The 16,916-nt window shown below is 39.9% G+C and overlaps 1 protein-coding gene across 2 annotated transcripts in view; it reads left to right on the plus strand.

Annotated features, from left to right (window-relative positions):
• prkcaa (protein kinase C, alpha, a) overlaps window positions 1-16,916 on the plus strand; it is a 68,151-nt gene that overhangs the window by 23,124 nt on the left and 28,111 nt on the right. For both annotated transcript variants that reach the window (XM_037251909.1, XM_037251918.1), the window contains exons 3-5: window positions 259-341; window positions 11,322-11,433; window positions 11,575-11,703. In XM_037251909.1, the coding sequence (XP_037107804.1) occupies window positions 259-341; window positions 11,322-11,433; window positions 11,575-11,703 (324 nt within the window). The remainder of the gene's footprint in view (window positions 1-258; window positions 342-11,321; window positions 11,434-11,574; window positions 11,704-16,916) is intronic.

Consider the following 16,916-nt stretch of genomic DNA (forward strand, 5'->3'; position numbering starts at 1 on the left):
TGGTCTGGATGCTATATAGTGTCTGCCCAAACAGTTGCACTGTAATGTGTGACAAGAACACTGGCAGGACCAGGACTCAAGAACAAGCTGAGACCAGATTTCATTTGGTCTATCAATAACTGTCACTGTGCTGTCAACATTGATGATGATACAATCTGTGTTAACCATCGCATTATTTAGCTCCTTTGTGTTGTCGGTCAATGTACTTCTTTGACACCAATTTCACTCCATTCTGCTGTTGTCTTCTTTTTTTTGCAGTTTGCTGTTTTGTGGTCCATAAGAGGTGCCATGAATTTGTCACATTTTCTTGCCCAGGAGCGGATAAGGGTCCAGACACAGATGTAAGTAACTCAGATTGTAAGTAACTAAGTTTACAGTCAAGCCTGGCTAAACTTTGAGCTAAAGTAACAGAATAAATACTTTTTTTTTTTTTTTGCTGGAACTGACAAATGAAGATGGTGAATAAATATTTAAAAAATATTTTTTGTAATTTTGTTCAACCTTTTATGCCAGCTATGTTTGTGACAGGCACAATTACATAAATGGTCTTCCACTATGTGGTAAAACATATAAAATAGCCAACGTAAATATTTCTATTTAGTGGTGTGCCTTGACAGTTTTGTAATGTTTTCATATCAATTTTTATACATAGAATTTTTTTGTTCTAATTAAAAAAACCCCAGAAATATCTCAGGTGTAAAAGCTACTGAAGAAATAATAATTCAAGTCAGCATTATAAGAGCTACTGCATGTATAGATTTAGTCAAGATGCTGTGTGATTGACTCGAAGCAGGTGCAGGTGGACAAGTCAATTCATTTAATATCGATGTTTCAATGGGGTCCCTGGGTGCTGCAATTAGGAAAATAGGATTCAAATAGTCTACTTGTTGCATCACTGCCTCCACACAGCCCAGGAAGAGAAGATTATTCTATGCCAATAATTTAGGTTGTGATTTCAAAACATGTTCAAACCCTTTTGAGCTTGCTCCCAGAACAGTGAGAGTTCAAGGTTTAATTGTAAATAATAACTAATCCGGCAGTGTTATTCTTGATAAATTATGGTATTTTAGGATAGTCCAGTGTTTCTATATTTGTTATATTTTACATTATTTTTTACTTTTTTCCCATCAAAATTATTTGAGCAACTAATCAACAATTAATTGGCAGTTCAATCAACCACTGCTTGCCAAATGTGAAAACTCCACATTGCGTGTGTCTGCTTGGTGGCCATGACGCGTTTATTGCCAGTTCACCTTTCAGTGTTACAGAGACCTAACTTGGCCTCTGTAACCAGAGACAAGCCAGACTTGTGCCGTTCAACATCATCGAAGCCTGAGCACCCAAAAATAGTTTAAGCCGGGCCACCTCATTACTTAAACAGAAACAAGGGTTCAAAGAGGTTACTACTTGTGTTGGTCCTAATAAAATGACAAATTGTTCAAAATTAATTTAAAAATTTATTGTATTTCAACTCGTATGAAGTTTTTTTTTGTGCCACAAAACATCCATCAATGTTTCTCATTTTACTTTATCCTAATATGTTACTCTGAATGAACAATCCTAGCATAAATTATTTTCAGTATTTTTAAACCTTTGTAATTGCTTGGATTTACGTATGAATTGGGCATTAAATGCAGTCTTATCTTCATCAGTCAAAATAATAGACAATTACATTATACTAATATATAATCCTATAGTTACACTAATACCACACAATTTGTAATCATTCACACTCCGGCTTATGAGTATGCTATTCTCAAAAAGCATTGATCAATATGGGAACAACTACATCAACAATTAATGCAGAAATGCAGGTCATTTCCAAAGGAGTCAAATACTTTTTCTTATAAGTACATACATACTATAGTTGATGTTGGAATTCCTCATTCATTTTTTTAATCAGTGCCTAAAAAAGCCCCTTGGGTCACTTTGATAAGACTGTCATAACGATGTTCTGGTCTGACGAACCTAGGCCCCTCTGGTCACACATTAATATTTATATTACCCATCTGCCTCATTAGGAAACTTACTGGATAGTGGATTTTTCTTTACAGTACAAGAACGCTTTCACTGATTTGCACTATGACAAAAGGCCCTCAAGATACAGTGCTTCCCCATTAGAATCTAATGGCTGTGGCCAACAGAGGGAGTGAATCTGCACAAGAGAAATATTTCAGGCGACCCTATGTGTTGGAGCAGCAGAGTGTTAAATGAGTCTCGCACATGACTTCACACTGGCCTTTTTGCTTCACGTTATGTCTTTATAACTGTTCATTGGCCATGTGCCACATCTTTGTTTTCCAAGGATGCAGAAACTCTTGCTCGATAGAAGTACACCATTATCTTTTTAATATACATTTATGTGTGCTAAGTAGTGTTGTTGCCATGGGTAACCACACATATTACATGGCATTCTGCCTCCCGGGCAAGCAGTCCAAGAAGAAACTCCCATGGCAAGTAAATATTCTTAAAATCTGCGGGTTCTTGGCTACCTGCTTTGAATGACTCACAGTAATGTTTTATAACAGTCCTACTGGAAAAGAAAACTTTTGTTGAGAGGCAACCACAAGATATTTTGGGTAACTTCATCTGACACGGTTAGATTCCGCACATTGCATCATCTTCACATTTACGCACATAATTGGCTCCTTTAATGTACTCATCAATGTTGCTTATTTTGGATTAAATTGGTTAAATTTGGTCAGGCTTGTATTTACGTCTCAAATGTCTGTAGGTGGAACGACAATAGCCGTGTCATCTGCGTAGACAGTGTTACATCATAGCATTTCCCACTGCATGGCACCAACATGGCTCAATGCAGCGCTTCCATCCATCAATTTTCTATACCGCTCGTCCTCATTCTCGTTGCAGGCAAGCTTTGGCCTGTCCCAGCTGACTTTTGGTCAGAGGCAGGGTTGTCATTGGACGCCAAAGCCCTGCTAAAGTAGGAATTTGTCTCAAGGAAATGGAAGCGGTGATTTATATCATTATATAGTTTGAAATTGACTCTGCTCGCTTGGAACTCCAACTAACCAGGCATTACGAGAAGGTAGCAAGCAGTGAAAATTGGCAATCGTCATTGAACCGCTGTTTGGATCATACTGGGGTGACGCCAACCGAACAGGACTGCTTAGTGAAAGAGACTTAATTGGTACATCTAACCCTTTCAGATTGTGACTCAAGTGGCATTACAAGACCACACGTGGCTTAAGCTTGTTTTTGCTAAAGCCATTTATTTGACAAAATGCTGCTCTTGTTGACTGCCTGGTGTAACGCTAGGAGTAGCAGCACGCGCGACTTTAGTGTTTTACAGGATAGAGGCATCAATAATGCAGATGCTTCCCCTTTCACCACAAGGCTCAGCAGATGAAACTGAGAGCTTTACTGTGCTTGTGTTAGTGCGGGTGCATGGCTGCTGCATCATTGATGTCCACTTAACCAGCAGTCTGCTGTATATGACCCGAGGAAATCCACACTGATTTGCCCTTTGCTCTCTCGGTCTCTCTATTTCTGTCTGTCTGTCTGTCTGTCTGTCTGTCTGTCTGTCTGTCTGTCTGTCTGTCTCGCTCTCTCTTACTAAGCAACAGAATTGGCAATAGACAGAAATATCGTATTTATTGATGGCCTGCGTTTTGAAAGTCTCAGTTTAAATGTTTAATTTCAAAGTGAGCTCTAATATTTAAAAACTTAAATCACTCAGGAAGAGTTGTTACAGAAATGTCTGGAAAAACAAACACTGTGGTGAAAACGCTTGGAGCTCACCATTGTGGTAAGGAGTCTGCGTGGAAATGGGAAATCAGATTAGATAGTGGGGCTAAATGACATCATGTGCGCCACAGGCATGGTTGCATGTCACAGGCAATAGATCCTGTCATCAGTTCTGCTCTTCCTTCAAGCAAAGAAAGGGTGTTGCTATCCTCTTAAAATAGACAAATGACACCCCACTGTGATGTTCAACATTTCACAAGGTACTTGGCAATGCAAAAAAGATGGGACACAGACTTGCAACTATCAAAATTGGAGACAAATTATCATGGGTATCTTCCTTCTCCACAAACGGACGGACCTCCAGGGCAACAGAAATTATATACAGTGGGAGATGAGGAACCCCATCCTGCAGACACGCCCCCTCTATGAGAGTCGCGCAGGTACATGCCGGAAGCAGAGACTGAGTGGAGGAAAGAGAGACCCAATACTAATGTGCTGGTTACAACAGATCATGCAAAATTGTAAGCTCAGCTCAGGTAGGCGTTGCTTTCTTTTGTATGACAATTAGAAAGGAAGGAAGGAAGGAAGGAAGGAAGGAAGGAAGGAAGGAAGGAAGGAAGGAAGGAAGGAAGGAAGGAAGGAAGGAAGGAAGGAAGGAAGGAAGGAAGGAAGGAAGGAAGGAAGGAAGGAAGGAAGGAAGGAAACGGACCACCAAATTGCGTATGGATGGAAATCTTCTATTTGATATTTTTTTTTTACTAGCTAGGTGACCCTAATAAGCCACCGTCAGGAAAAAAAAAAGCCCACTGCCTGCCAGGCAGGCCACATGCGAGCGCGTCGGCACCTCCTGCTTTCTCATCCGACACGACACCTACCCCGGGATCCACCCGGCGGGTAGACAACAACCGATTCTGATGAATCTGAGTCATTCTCGCAATTTTCACGAATCAATACTGATGAAAGGACGTCACTGACTCTCTCTCGCCATTTATTTTGTCCGAGGTTGGTCTGAGAATAATAAAATAATTGAATCTGTCAGCTGGCTCATTATGCTGAAAAAGGCTCCCCTAAATATTTTCCAACACATCTAGATTTACTCGTTATGCAGCTGACAGATGGTCGATGACTGCTGAGCCTCTTTATTCTGCCACTTGGCATCTGGATCATCATCAACTGGAAGCACAAGTCACTTTCTCAACTGTACTCAACTGTTTTTATTCTCAAGTACACTAACTAGTACTAGAGAAAAAAAAACCCCAGCCGCGTCAATAAACGTTCAGCTCTACTTTCCTGGAAAATGCAAATCGTTACATCACGTTTCCCATTTTAAAAAGACCTGTTGATCCTGCTTGACCTGTTCAGTGACACATGACATCATTACTCTCAGCCACACGGTACTTACACACTTCAACTTGCTTTTGCCTCAATTATTAATATGTTATTCAGAAAAGTAAAGCAGTAAAACAGTATTAGGCAGACTTGAGTATTCTTTTGAGAGCAGTGTAATTTTCTACCACTGCGAAGTATGATTACAACAATATACTGTAGTTAGATGAATACCTCGATGATGGTGTCAATCAAACAATCTTTATCACTTTTTATTATCATGCATTTGAATGTTAGGTTTGCTTAATACTCTGCAGTGACGTGGCCCCTCTTTCAGTCTCCTGACATACCCTCCACTTCTTCGTCACCCTGACTGAACAGAACGTAACGAGCAGGATCGTAATGAATGAACTAACGAGTTGGGCCAAACTATAGTTAAAATCTCACGTATCATGTAGTGCATTGCTTGCAGATAAATGTTAACAGCTAGCACACAGGAAGGAAAACCCCCTGTGAGCTGCAGTGGCAACCTGCCCACCCTCTCAGCACTCATCAGCTTAGTGAAAGGCCAAGAGGAATGAGGGTGGTGATTTATGGGCTAAAAATAGTAACCCCGTCTAGTTTAACACCTCCAGTCCAGATAGATGATAACTCCAGTTTGTTCTCTACTGACTAACCTTTTGAACTTTAGTTCCGCTTGCCTAAGTCGCTGAAAAGGGAGCATTAGCAACCAGCCAGTACTGCTCTTGCATCTTTTTCGTATGCACACGTGTCTTGATGTGCACTTGATGAGCGCTATGAAGTCTAATTGAAATGTGAAGCTCCACAGCGGAATAATCACAGAGCCAAAGTGACACATAATATCGTTACAGTGTTATTACACTAAGTGCTGCATGAATTAGCGTATGCAATAACTGTTTCAACTGGCAGCAGAAGTGTCACAGTCATTAAGCTATAAAATATACAGTGAGAACTGGAAAAATATGTAAATGGTTTATCCAGAAAATCTGGACGATTATCATCAAACGTACCTTAAACCCTGCTTTGACTAAATTGGTCGGGTTTTATTTACGCAGTTGTTGACCATGGTTGATAACAGGTAATTACCATATTTCAAAGTGTTGTACATTACAATATGACATTTTGTGTAGCTCTTGTTTTCATCAAAGCTGGGAGTAAATTCTATCCCGGCTGACATTTGTGACAAATTGGGGACAGCCTGGACTGGTTGCCTGTCAGTCACAGTGGCACATACAACATGCTAGTCGCAATCACTTTTACACCTGCATGCATAAATGTGAGCCTTAAATTTACTTAATTACTCTTAATGTATTCGCAGAATTCTATTGTCTGCCAATGTCACATAGTTGTACAAACTTTCAAATGCAAGTTTGTCACACTGAGTTTATCGCTATGACAGCGGTTTGAAGCAAATTCAATTTGATACAGCAAGTGAAGCCATGAAGCTTTTACACTCAAGGGAGAACCTCCTGCCATCTCCTATTCAGATGTCACCTCTTGATGAAGGATGACGGTAAAAACAAAGGGCAGTTTAAGTAGGGAAAGGAGAATCTGATGGGAATTTGAGGCTCATACGGATCAAAAGATACAAGGCAATAAAGAGACAATAAGGGCGGTTCGTGTTGCTCACACACAGGTTGCAAATGCCACACTAGGTGGGTCTCTCTTGACTCTGTGGGATGCAGGCAGGTTGTATTAGCTACTCCTCTTTGATTAGCATCCAGTTCATTGAGCTCATTTTTGCAAGAAATAGAAGATTTCCTGTAGCTAGCCCTTTAGCGACGCTCATGTTTAAGGTAAATGAGTGAGTTCATAAATTTTCAAGCCCTTTTGACAGTAAAAGTGTGAGTAATATGCAGTGATCTGACAGATAGATGCAGATAGATGTCCCTGGCAGCAGAAAACCTGCTCATATTCACACATAAATGTCCACCCAAATAAATCACTATACCATTTTTATTTACTCAACACTAAAATCTTGGACTGAGTTCTTGATATAATAATGATGATGGTGAGATCCACTGAAGGACTGAATCATTGGTACACTTATTTGTAATTACAAGATGCCCGCTGATGGCTTCGATTGCTCTGACAAATTCCAAAAGAACGTTGATTGAGACCAAAAAAAGTTTACTTGACATTATTTCCTCTGATGAAAAGCCCCTGCTCAGCATCACTCTGCCGAGCATTTCATTAACAAGCCTGCCTGATGTCCTGCTTGCTAATGAAGCTGGATCGGCGAGTGAGGCCAATTAGCCGACATCAGTGGGCTGACCCCTGTGTCTCCGATTCATTACTACCTCCAGCAAATTTTAGATGAGTGCTGTCCATGACCTTTGGCTTTACATACACACTTAGATGGGATTAACAGAAAAAAATGGAATAAAAACACGACGAGGCAAGACAAATGATAGTTGCCCCTCCCTCTTAAGAGTTACTGTTTGTACATTTTATTTAGTTCAGAGATTCTTCTGCCGAAACAATCACAACAATAATTTACAGGATGTTTTCTCATTAACATCTACACCATCAGCAGTTCATCAATTTGGATCATTTTTGACAACTTTCACAGCAATCTTTTTGCACACACACTTTTTTTTCTATATAATTTATTTTCTTCCATAATATTAACTTATAAACTATGACATTTGGGATATTTATTAAGAATATAAATAATACACACCAACTTTAAGCATTCATTTCAAGAATAAACGCTTCACACAGTATAACTGAATTGAAACCCACACAAGAGTTGTGTGTTCAAGTTTTCAACTAGAAAACGGCAAAAATATCTATGAATAATCAGATTTTTTTTTAAAAACATGAAACTTATAAAACAACTTGCAGAGTAACATCCAATGGTGATATAATAATAAAGAAAATACTATGATAGAATGTTGAATGCATAATCCCATTATCATATCAAGCCCATTGGAAACGAATTCCCTTGATTGTAGATATGAGGACTGATGTGCTCCATATAACGAACTTGGCTGGCATCAGTTTGAATCCCCCCCCCTCCAACTGAGGTGGTGTGAATGAGAAAATGCTCTCAAGTGCCCAACTTGATGAAAGAAAGAAATTTAGAAATAAACTCTTTGCACTGCAGTATAGTGCGTTTATTTCTATTATCTAACAGCAATTGAAATAAAAAATAAAAAAAAGAACATGCTCCGTTGACTAGCACGTGCCAGTCAAATCTAATAAGCACTGCTTAAAGCAAGCATAGATGAATGTTTAATTCCATTGTGATGAACAACAAGCTGAAGGAACATGTGGGCACATTTTATCCGCGATGGCCTTTATTGGCATTATTATTAAAGGTCAACCATCTTCTAGGCTGCCTTGTACCAGCCGCTGGGCTGCTTTGCTGTAACATTCTAATGTCCTTATGTTGAGCCAAGTGATTAGGTTGCTCCTTTCTCCCGGCACCACTTGCTGTGGTACGACGGTGCCACCCGGTCGCTCTTGAATTTCCGGTGAGGCTGAAATTGGTGAGAGGATCTGGAGGCGCTGAGACACTTATCTAGTAGCCGCCAGAGATGTGTTAATGGACAACCCCGTGTGCTCAGTGATGTGCCGTCACTTATCTTCATTTAGGCTACAGGTTTCATTTTGTGCGCATTACATCTTCCTCCTAGTCAATCTTTAAATAGATGCACACAAATTATTCAGACTTTTCACACCTGCCATGTCACTTCATGTGAATTCATTCTAGCAATTACACCATGAAACTGATTCATTTACGACTATGATTAATAATGAATTGCTAATTTAAAAAATTGCCTTTTAATAGTACTACATTTTACGGTGTGACCTCCAAAGTGGATCGTGCCCAAGTTTTCTAATTAAGGGTTTGTCAGGAAAGCATACCCCAGTCCAACAATACTTGGAATTGATCTGTTTCACTTAGATAATAAAAGATACCAGAAAATTGGGGAACCACATTTAAAACGAGTACAGAAAAAAAGCTTTTTCAGGGTTATTTAATGAGGGGGTGTTTTATACGCTTGCTTATTATTCAGGGGAACCTTCGATGGAAAAAAATATTTAATATTTAACATTTTTGAAGCAATAAAAACTAACAAACCATGTTGAAAACTATAATTTTAAAAAACAAAAGTCAAAATATAAAAACTATAGCATAACTATAAACCTAAAACTAATATACTTGTGGTATCCAGCCCTTTGCAATAATCAGCACCCAAGAATCAGCTCACAGCTTGATCAGTGACCCCTGCTCTAACTTGTGCATAGATGTGTGGATACATTTTTTTTGTTTGAATGTGCGATTAATCGGTGACTAGACACTACACCCTTTGCCATGACCCTAATGAGAACAAGCGCTATCGGCAAAAAATGGAAGGACTGGACAGACCGCCAATTGTCCTCATGTCAAGGTGTCGGTCAGATCTTTGAATCTTGCAGTATCGGGCACTTTCACAGACTGGAACATCGAAATTGTTTCATTATCAAAGCTGCTGGGATTGTAGATCTTTTTTTTTTCTTTTAAAATGCACTCCATCTGTTGATCTGTCGCTATCACTTGTTTGCGCCTTAGTGGAAGGAACAAAGCAGAGAAGGGGTGAGGTGACAAGAGGATAGTCCTTCAAGATCAGCTGTGTGGAGGTGGGCATGACTAAGTGCAGCTGGCATGGCTCCCCTCTCCCCTTCTGCGCTGTCTGTCAACCCCAGCTTGTCGTTATCTGCGCACACTCCGGCCCGCCTGCTAATTGAACAATGTGTAATGTTAACGGAGTGCGCAAAAAGATGGGCCTTGTGTGTCTGCCAGAATTTAAATAACTACTACAATATACATCATACTCGTCAGAACTTCCCGTTATTGAATTTAAATATTACGGCTTATGTTCTAATTTTCTCGTCATTAAACGCTAAGCTCACACGCCAATAAAGAGACATGATAAAAGCCGCTTAACAAAACATCAACAAGAAATACATTGCATTATATCAACAACAAAACTGTGACTCGAACATCACCACCAGGTCTTGTTGCCATGGTAGCTTTAGTGAATTTAAACTAAGCATGTTACAAGAGGCTTTGCAGTATCTCTGATGCTTTTTTTCATTTCTGATATGTGTGCAAGTATAAAGATTTGAGGAGAATTGAAATCCTGCTTTGGATGGTGGGACTCAATCTTAGAATTATTATTATTATTATTATTTTTATACATTTTCCGTCATTGAAAACTGATGTTTTGGTTGTAATGAAGACTTTCGAATCGAATTAACAAACTGGTGTAAAATTGGCATTCCCCTTTCTTTGTATGATGTTTCAATGTGTGCTATCAATTCCATTTTTTGAATTCTAAAAATGTCCATCCATTTGATATATTTAATATTCAACTGGGTAACACCTCAAGCCCAAGAAGTCTTGGTTTTAAATATCGACTTCGTCCCACCACTGTGGAATCTGCACCGTCTCCTTTTGCTCATTCCTAATTCAAGGTGATACATTTGTGTTCGTACAGGAGCTAGACAAAACATCACCCGTGTTTTACTTCAGATTCAGCCATGAAAAGCGTACGATAGAAATGTTCCTCTACGCTGAAAACCCTTTCAAAAGAAAAATAGGCAGAGACTTTATTGCATCAGTCCAGAGGCCAGTGTCAAAGTCCCCGAGTTGGCAAATGGCTTCATTGATCACAGCCAAAATGATATACTGCCAGCTCTGACAGAGATTAATTACACTCTTCCATTTACTCTTGATTTCCATCTCTCTGTTGATATTCTCCTCATCCATTACGCATTGGACTGTGGAATTCAGATTCAGAAGAAAATTCAAGTCTCTTTCTTAGCGCATTTGTAGTACATCTTTTCATGCACAGGATGGGTTTCCCTCAAAGTGGTGCTGTAAAGAATTTCACTTCGCAATAATTGAAATCATTGGGGTGGAAAGCAGGTAAACATTCAAACTTGTGTAGGTGCAAGTGTTGGTTCAGTACTGTTGCTCCGGCAGGCCTTGTGTTCTTCAAGTGAATAATTGTAAAACAAAGGGACAATCCCCTGTGGAAGGTACACGTGATCTTGTCTTTTTATTGGTTTAGCTACAGATAATGTTATTTCGATGAGATTCATCATGTCTTCGTAATACTATAAACAGATTCTTTTGTTCAGACAATTACACTTGTCTGAACAAAAGAATCTGTTTATAATACAGATAAAGTTGCTTTCAGTCTATACTTGAAGTTAATGTATATACTAGATCACTAACCTTTTTTCTTTTCCTGTCCTGTTTATTTCTTCAGGATCCCAGAACAAAACATAAATTTAAGATCCACACGTTTGGGAGTCCGACCTTTTGTGACCACTGTGGCTCTCTGCTGTACGGCCTTGTGCACCAGGGAATGAAGTGTGACAGTAAGTGCTTCATATATTCATATATTTTAACCCAAAATAAAACAAAACAAGACAGCTCTAATACAGAATGCACTCGCACAATTAGGTACACCTGACTAATGTACTAAACAGATTTTTTTTTTTTTTTAAATTGTTCTCCAGCGTGCGATATGAACGTCCACAAGCAGTGTGTCATGAACGTGCCCAGCCTGTGTGGGATGGACTACACGGAACAGAGGGGGCGACTTTTCCTCAAGTGCGAGGTCAGCGGGGAGAAGCTGCAGGTCACAGGTAGGTCGACTTGTCATTTGCTTGATGAGTACACTGCCGCTTGAATACACTTGTCTGTGCGAGAACATCCCGGCTATTGGCCTGTTTCCGCTGTGACTTCAGATCAGAATTAACACCAAGGCCATCTCATTTCATACGTAAAAGTCACCCTCAGTCTTTTGATACCATTAACCTGAATTAAACCTCTTTGACCATTTATTCTGCCCGCTTATTATGCAGTCAATCTCACTGCTAACAACCCGGCTGACTCAGTTATCAGCATGGCACAACAGCAATACCCCATTTAGAAAACGGATCAATAATCCTCTTTGCTAGACTCTCCTGTAAGAAAGGAAATACCAAAGTGAATAGTCCAGAAGCAGCCAGGCGCGTGGGTTACTATATTTTCAAACTGTCACGACTGTGCTGGCAAGAGATGCTGCTCAAACTCTGAATCTCAATTACGAACGCAGTGTTCAATCAAATCATTCGAGACAAAATGGAGATTTTCCTTAGTGGCAATATCCTATAGCTTAGATTTGATGTTGTGACATGGCTTGATTCTATTTATTCTAAGTGTGACGTGGTGGAAGTCTCTTAAAGGGGACGTCTTATGGAAATGTGGATTGCTCTTATGCACAACCCATCATGTATGAAATTACACAACCAGATAATTTTTACGTTAGCCATATCAGAAAATATGTCTTACCTACCGCAGAATCATTATGTCAAAGACAAAAGCTGAGTTGTGCTGCAGTGTACTTGGATGAACACACAGAGACAGAAAAAGCTTACTGTCTGAATTTTTCCAACCTGCCATTATACAAACAAAACATTAAAAACAAACCATGCTTTTTAACATCCTGAATCATCTTCCCCTCAGTCATCCTCTGGTTCAATCATATATGGCTGCATATCTTCGTCTTTTTCTAGTTTGGTTCTGTTCTTTTCGCCATGTTTTTCTCATTAATTGTCAAGGTTACACAATGAAATATGTTCTCATTTTGGCACGCCACACAAAAGAGGGGCATGGGGTAAACCCGGTGCAGTTGCAGGACACAGAACAGCCCACTAAAAGCTTTTTGTTCCAGGAAAAAAAAAAAGCAACAGTTGCCTCAATTCATCGTGCCCGTTTGTGTGAACAAAACACGTGTTGGAATAATAAACAGCAGTTCATACCATCTCTTGACAATACACTTGACATGTATTTTTCGGCATCAGTAATGGTGTAACACCTCATTCACCTGATTTTTATGTAGCAAAATATGTATGCGCTGTATGTGTCGGTTCTCACATAAGCGATGAAACCCAAATTTAACACATTAGTTAAGTCATAAAAACAACGTGAAAAACATTTGTAGGACATGCCTTCAAAACAATCACATGAAAAGTAGCAAGTATGGTGGTACCTGAGATCCATCCACCAAGGCTTGGCTCAAAATGAACCGACAAATCAAATTTAATGACTTGCCGTCACTATCCGCCCGTCCATCTATCCGTTCGTCCATTTTCTTCAGTATGCTCTGTTTCTTGTTCTTTTTCAATCCGACTTCTAATTGCAATTGGTAGTTTGAATCTATTTGTGGGTTAAATCGATCAATTGTCCTGATTTGATGACATCAAGAAAGGATGCATAGACTTACCTCGAATTAAACTGGTAACGATTAGTTGAACAAAACAATGAATCAACAATATTTTTCACTAAAAACTAGATCTGTTTTGTGTTTGAGACCTAGTCATAGGTACTGAAAAGTACAGTAGTACTCCCATTCTGTACTTAAATAGAAGTACAGACATGTTTAAAAAAAGACCGATGAAACTACAAATACTGCTTGATTTCTTAAGTAAAAGAAAAAGTACAGGCTCTGAAATGTAGTACAAAAATGAATGTTGCTCCATTCCACTTTGTCGCTCACCATTGTGGTGGCAGAGAATATATTTAATCTAGGGCTGTTACACATTGTTTGGTTGCTATTCAGACAGGATTGTACAATACAGTTCACAATGAGGGGTGCTTGCGGTCACTTGGCAATCATAGAAGAACATGTCCTAATGTGATGAATGAATTCTGAGGTAACATTTCCGAGGCCTACTTAATCTGTCCTAATCCTCTTGCTGCAATTTGTTAATTTTGAGCTCCGCAGCCAAAAGAAATATCCTGATTGTGCCTGCTATGTTTAAACTGTCATTAAATAAATAGCTGTCAGTGTAACACTAAAAGCTTTTAGATAACGCAATAAGGGTAGCCTGATGGGCAAAACAAATAATCAAATTCAAATTGACGTTATAATGTAGTGGGTTAGCAGGCATCAACAGCACCACTCCAGCAGAGGTAGTAAAACTGTTTATATCTAATATTCTTGAAGTAGACATTGTGCGATCATTTTGCAGCAAAGCTTGTAAAGATACACGAGTCTAATCAGTGAATAGTATTGACTGTTTAATGAGGAAGTCAACCTCCCAAATTTCTTTCCGATAATACGTTCGATGTGCTCCCACTAGTCCAAACACGGCATTCTGATTAATATTGTGTTTGTTCAATATGAGTTAAGCAGCAAAATGAAAATGACATCACCGTTACCTGGTCCAGGTCACAACCAATTTCGGCTCAGCTTCAGAAAACTGGTGAGCCGTGATTGGTTGTGACTGACCAACTGTGATGCCATTTTCAGGCGACAGCAAGCGGCAAAATGTCTCCCTACAAAATGGATAAAAATAGGTCAATTTTGCTGCTTAAATCATATTCCTCAAACCAAACATTAATCAGAAGTCCGCATTTTGACTAGTTGGATTGCACAGAACATATTATTACAATGAAAATTTGGGGGCTGGCTTCTTCTTTAAGTAGGAGTGCCATCAGAATGATTTTGTATTTTCAAATTAGTCCTAATGTTTGCATCAGCAGTTTTTCACGTAGGTTTGTGGCTCAATTTGAACATGTAAGAAAGTAATTAGGCCTTGAATAATAATAGATATACTCTGTAAATTGATATGCTATGCTAAGAATATCAAACTGATTGCAGCTTGTATAAATGATACATAACAGTCTGAATTAAATAATGAAGCTGCTCCGTAAACAGCTCAAGTGTGTGTGTTTATTCGCAACAGCTTTTGCTTCTTATTTGGAGGCATGTTGTAAATCCTCGCTCCGTGATGACAGAGAATTAGCACATCGGCTAGAACAAAGATGACGGTGGGGCGCCGACAGCGGGCTCATGTAATCATTCAATTAGCTTGGCTCACTGAGGTCAGCGCGTCATGAGGCACTAACTTCGTGACTCGTTCATTCATCAAATGAACAGCAGGTGGAGAAACAGGATAAATTATGGCTGGGAGTTAGGAAAACAAAACAAATCAAAGCTGCTTCAATATTGACATATCGCTAATCGGTGAAAATAATAGATTTCGAAAAGAGTAAAACAATACAACTGTGCGAAGCATACGTACACACAAATTTAAAAGTCAAAACATGCTCCTCAAGGATAGAGAATTTTTATTCTTAGCTTGATCTAAACGCATGATCTCAACAGGACCCGAGGACTTCTGAGTAATTGGTCAGAAATTTGAAGTGCTGCAACATGGCAATGAGACTTTTTTATTGAAGACATTTCACCTTGAATTCAAAAGGCTTCTTCAATTTTTTTAGGTCAAGCCTGGGTGGGTGTGTCCCCTGGGGGTTGTCAACAACACAGCACTGTTGTTTTTGCCGGGCGAGGTTAATGTAATGTCAGCCCTGCTTACCAATCGGTTGTTCACTGGCAACTCATTTGAGCCGCTCTTCCTGGGAAATGAGATGTTTGCATGGACGGGCATCAGGTTCTTGTTTGAGGCAGATGAGAGGTGATGTCTGTTTAGAAACGTCTTTTCTTTTTTTCACGGAGATGGCTTCATTTACACCTCTTTCAAAATAGCAGCCCTCCCGATCCAGAATTTGTACGTGGCTGTCCTCGAAGCATTGCCGCCTTTCTTTACGAGATGCATATGGACAGCTGACTGGACTCGACGAAGCCACTCCCCGATATTATGTCATGCGCCTGTGCAATGGCGGCTTAGTCTCTCGAGTGTCATTGCATTCCTCACGCTACTGCAGTGCATGACTTTTCTTTTAGGGATTTTGTCTTTGGGGTGAACCTGCTTTTTCTATGCATTTGGTATGAAGAAAGTATGTTCTTCCCACATTCCATAACATTCACGTTAGACAAATTGAAATTGCCCAATGGTGTGATGGTGAGTATGAATGGTTGTTTGTCTGTTCCACGCGATTGACAGTGTACCCCGCCTCGTGATTAAAACTCAGCTGGGATAGGTTCCGCCATTCCAGTTCACCTGCAACTCCAATGAGGACAAGTGCTGCAGAAAATGGATGGCTGGTGAGCCTGTCTGTGTGTGTATGTGTTCAGAACCGATGTACTAACCGCACAGCCCACTCATGCCATCTTGTACAGATTACAGATTACATTAGCCGCTGTTGACGCCAAGCGGGCAGCCTTCCAAACAGATTTGAGTTACACAGTTTAAATAGCATGCTGGATGGCGCGAAGCGAGAATCTTTACATTATTATCACATGTACAGCGCTGCTCTCAAAATAAACAGCATCCACTTCTGCCTAACATGAATGTTTTTCGGATGTGAGTGGAAGGCGAAGTACATGGAGTAAACTAACTAAAGTTCTACTTCTTCTTCTTCTTGGCATAAGCGAGCTCTACCGATGTGTCCATCCATCATTCTCTAGTGTCCAGAGCCATAACGTTGTGCAGGAAGTATTATGTCTGATGTTCTTTCAAGCAGTCTTCTGCGCATAACGCTTGCAAAATGAACAGATTTGTCACTGTGGCAGTTTCAATACAGAGATGGTGAAATGGTGTTGTTGTGGGGAAAGAGCGCTGGCAGGGAGGTGCTGAAGGAGACACAAGAGGTTTTGTTTGTGTGGTGGAGGACAACTGTGGTGCTTTAGTGCCGTCCTTCGCTTTGCCATAACTCAGGAACACAGTTCCTTTGTATTGGTCAGTGCTGAGCAAGCCACCCTCGCCTTGGTCTTTTGTTTCCTCGATGTGTGCTAGTATTCACTGTATTACTCAAGAGCATCTTTGTGCATGTACTGTAATTTACTTCCTTGTAGTTCACTATTTGTGGCCGTTACACAACTCTGCCACCTCTAGGTACTGTGGAGGAGTACATACTAGCGCTCAGTTGCACAGCTTTGTGGACAACCGCCTTCTGTATATGCAGTTTT

The sequence above is a fragment of the Syngnathus acus genome, chromosome 1 (assembly GCF_901709675.1).
Source record: "Syngnathus acus chromosome 1, fSynAcu1.2, whole genome shotgun sequence".
NCBI classification, from domain to species: Eukaryota; Metazoa; Chordata; class Actinopteri; order Syngnathiformes; family Syngnathidae; genus Syngnathus; species Syngnathus acus.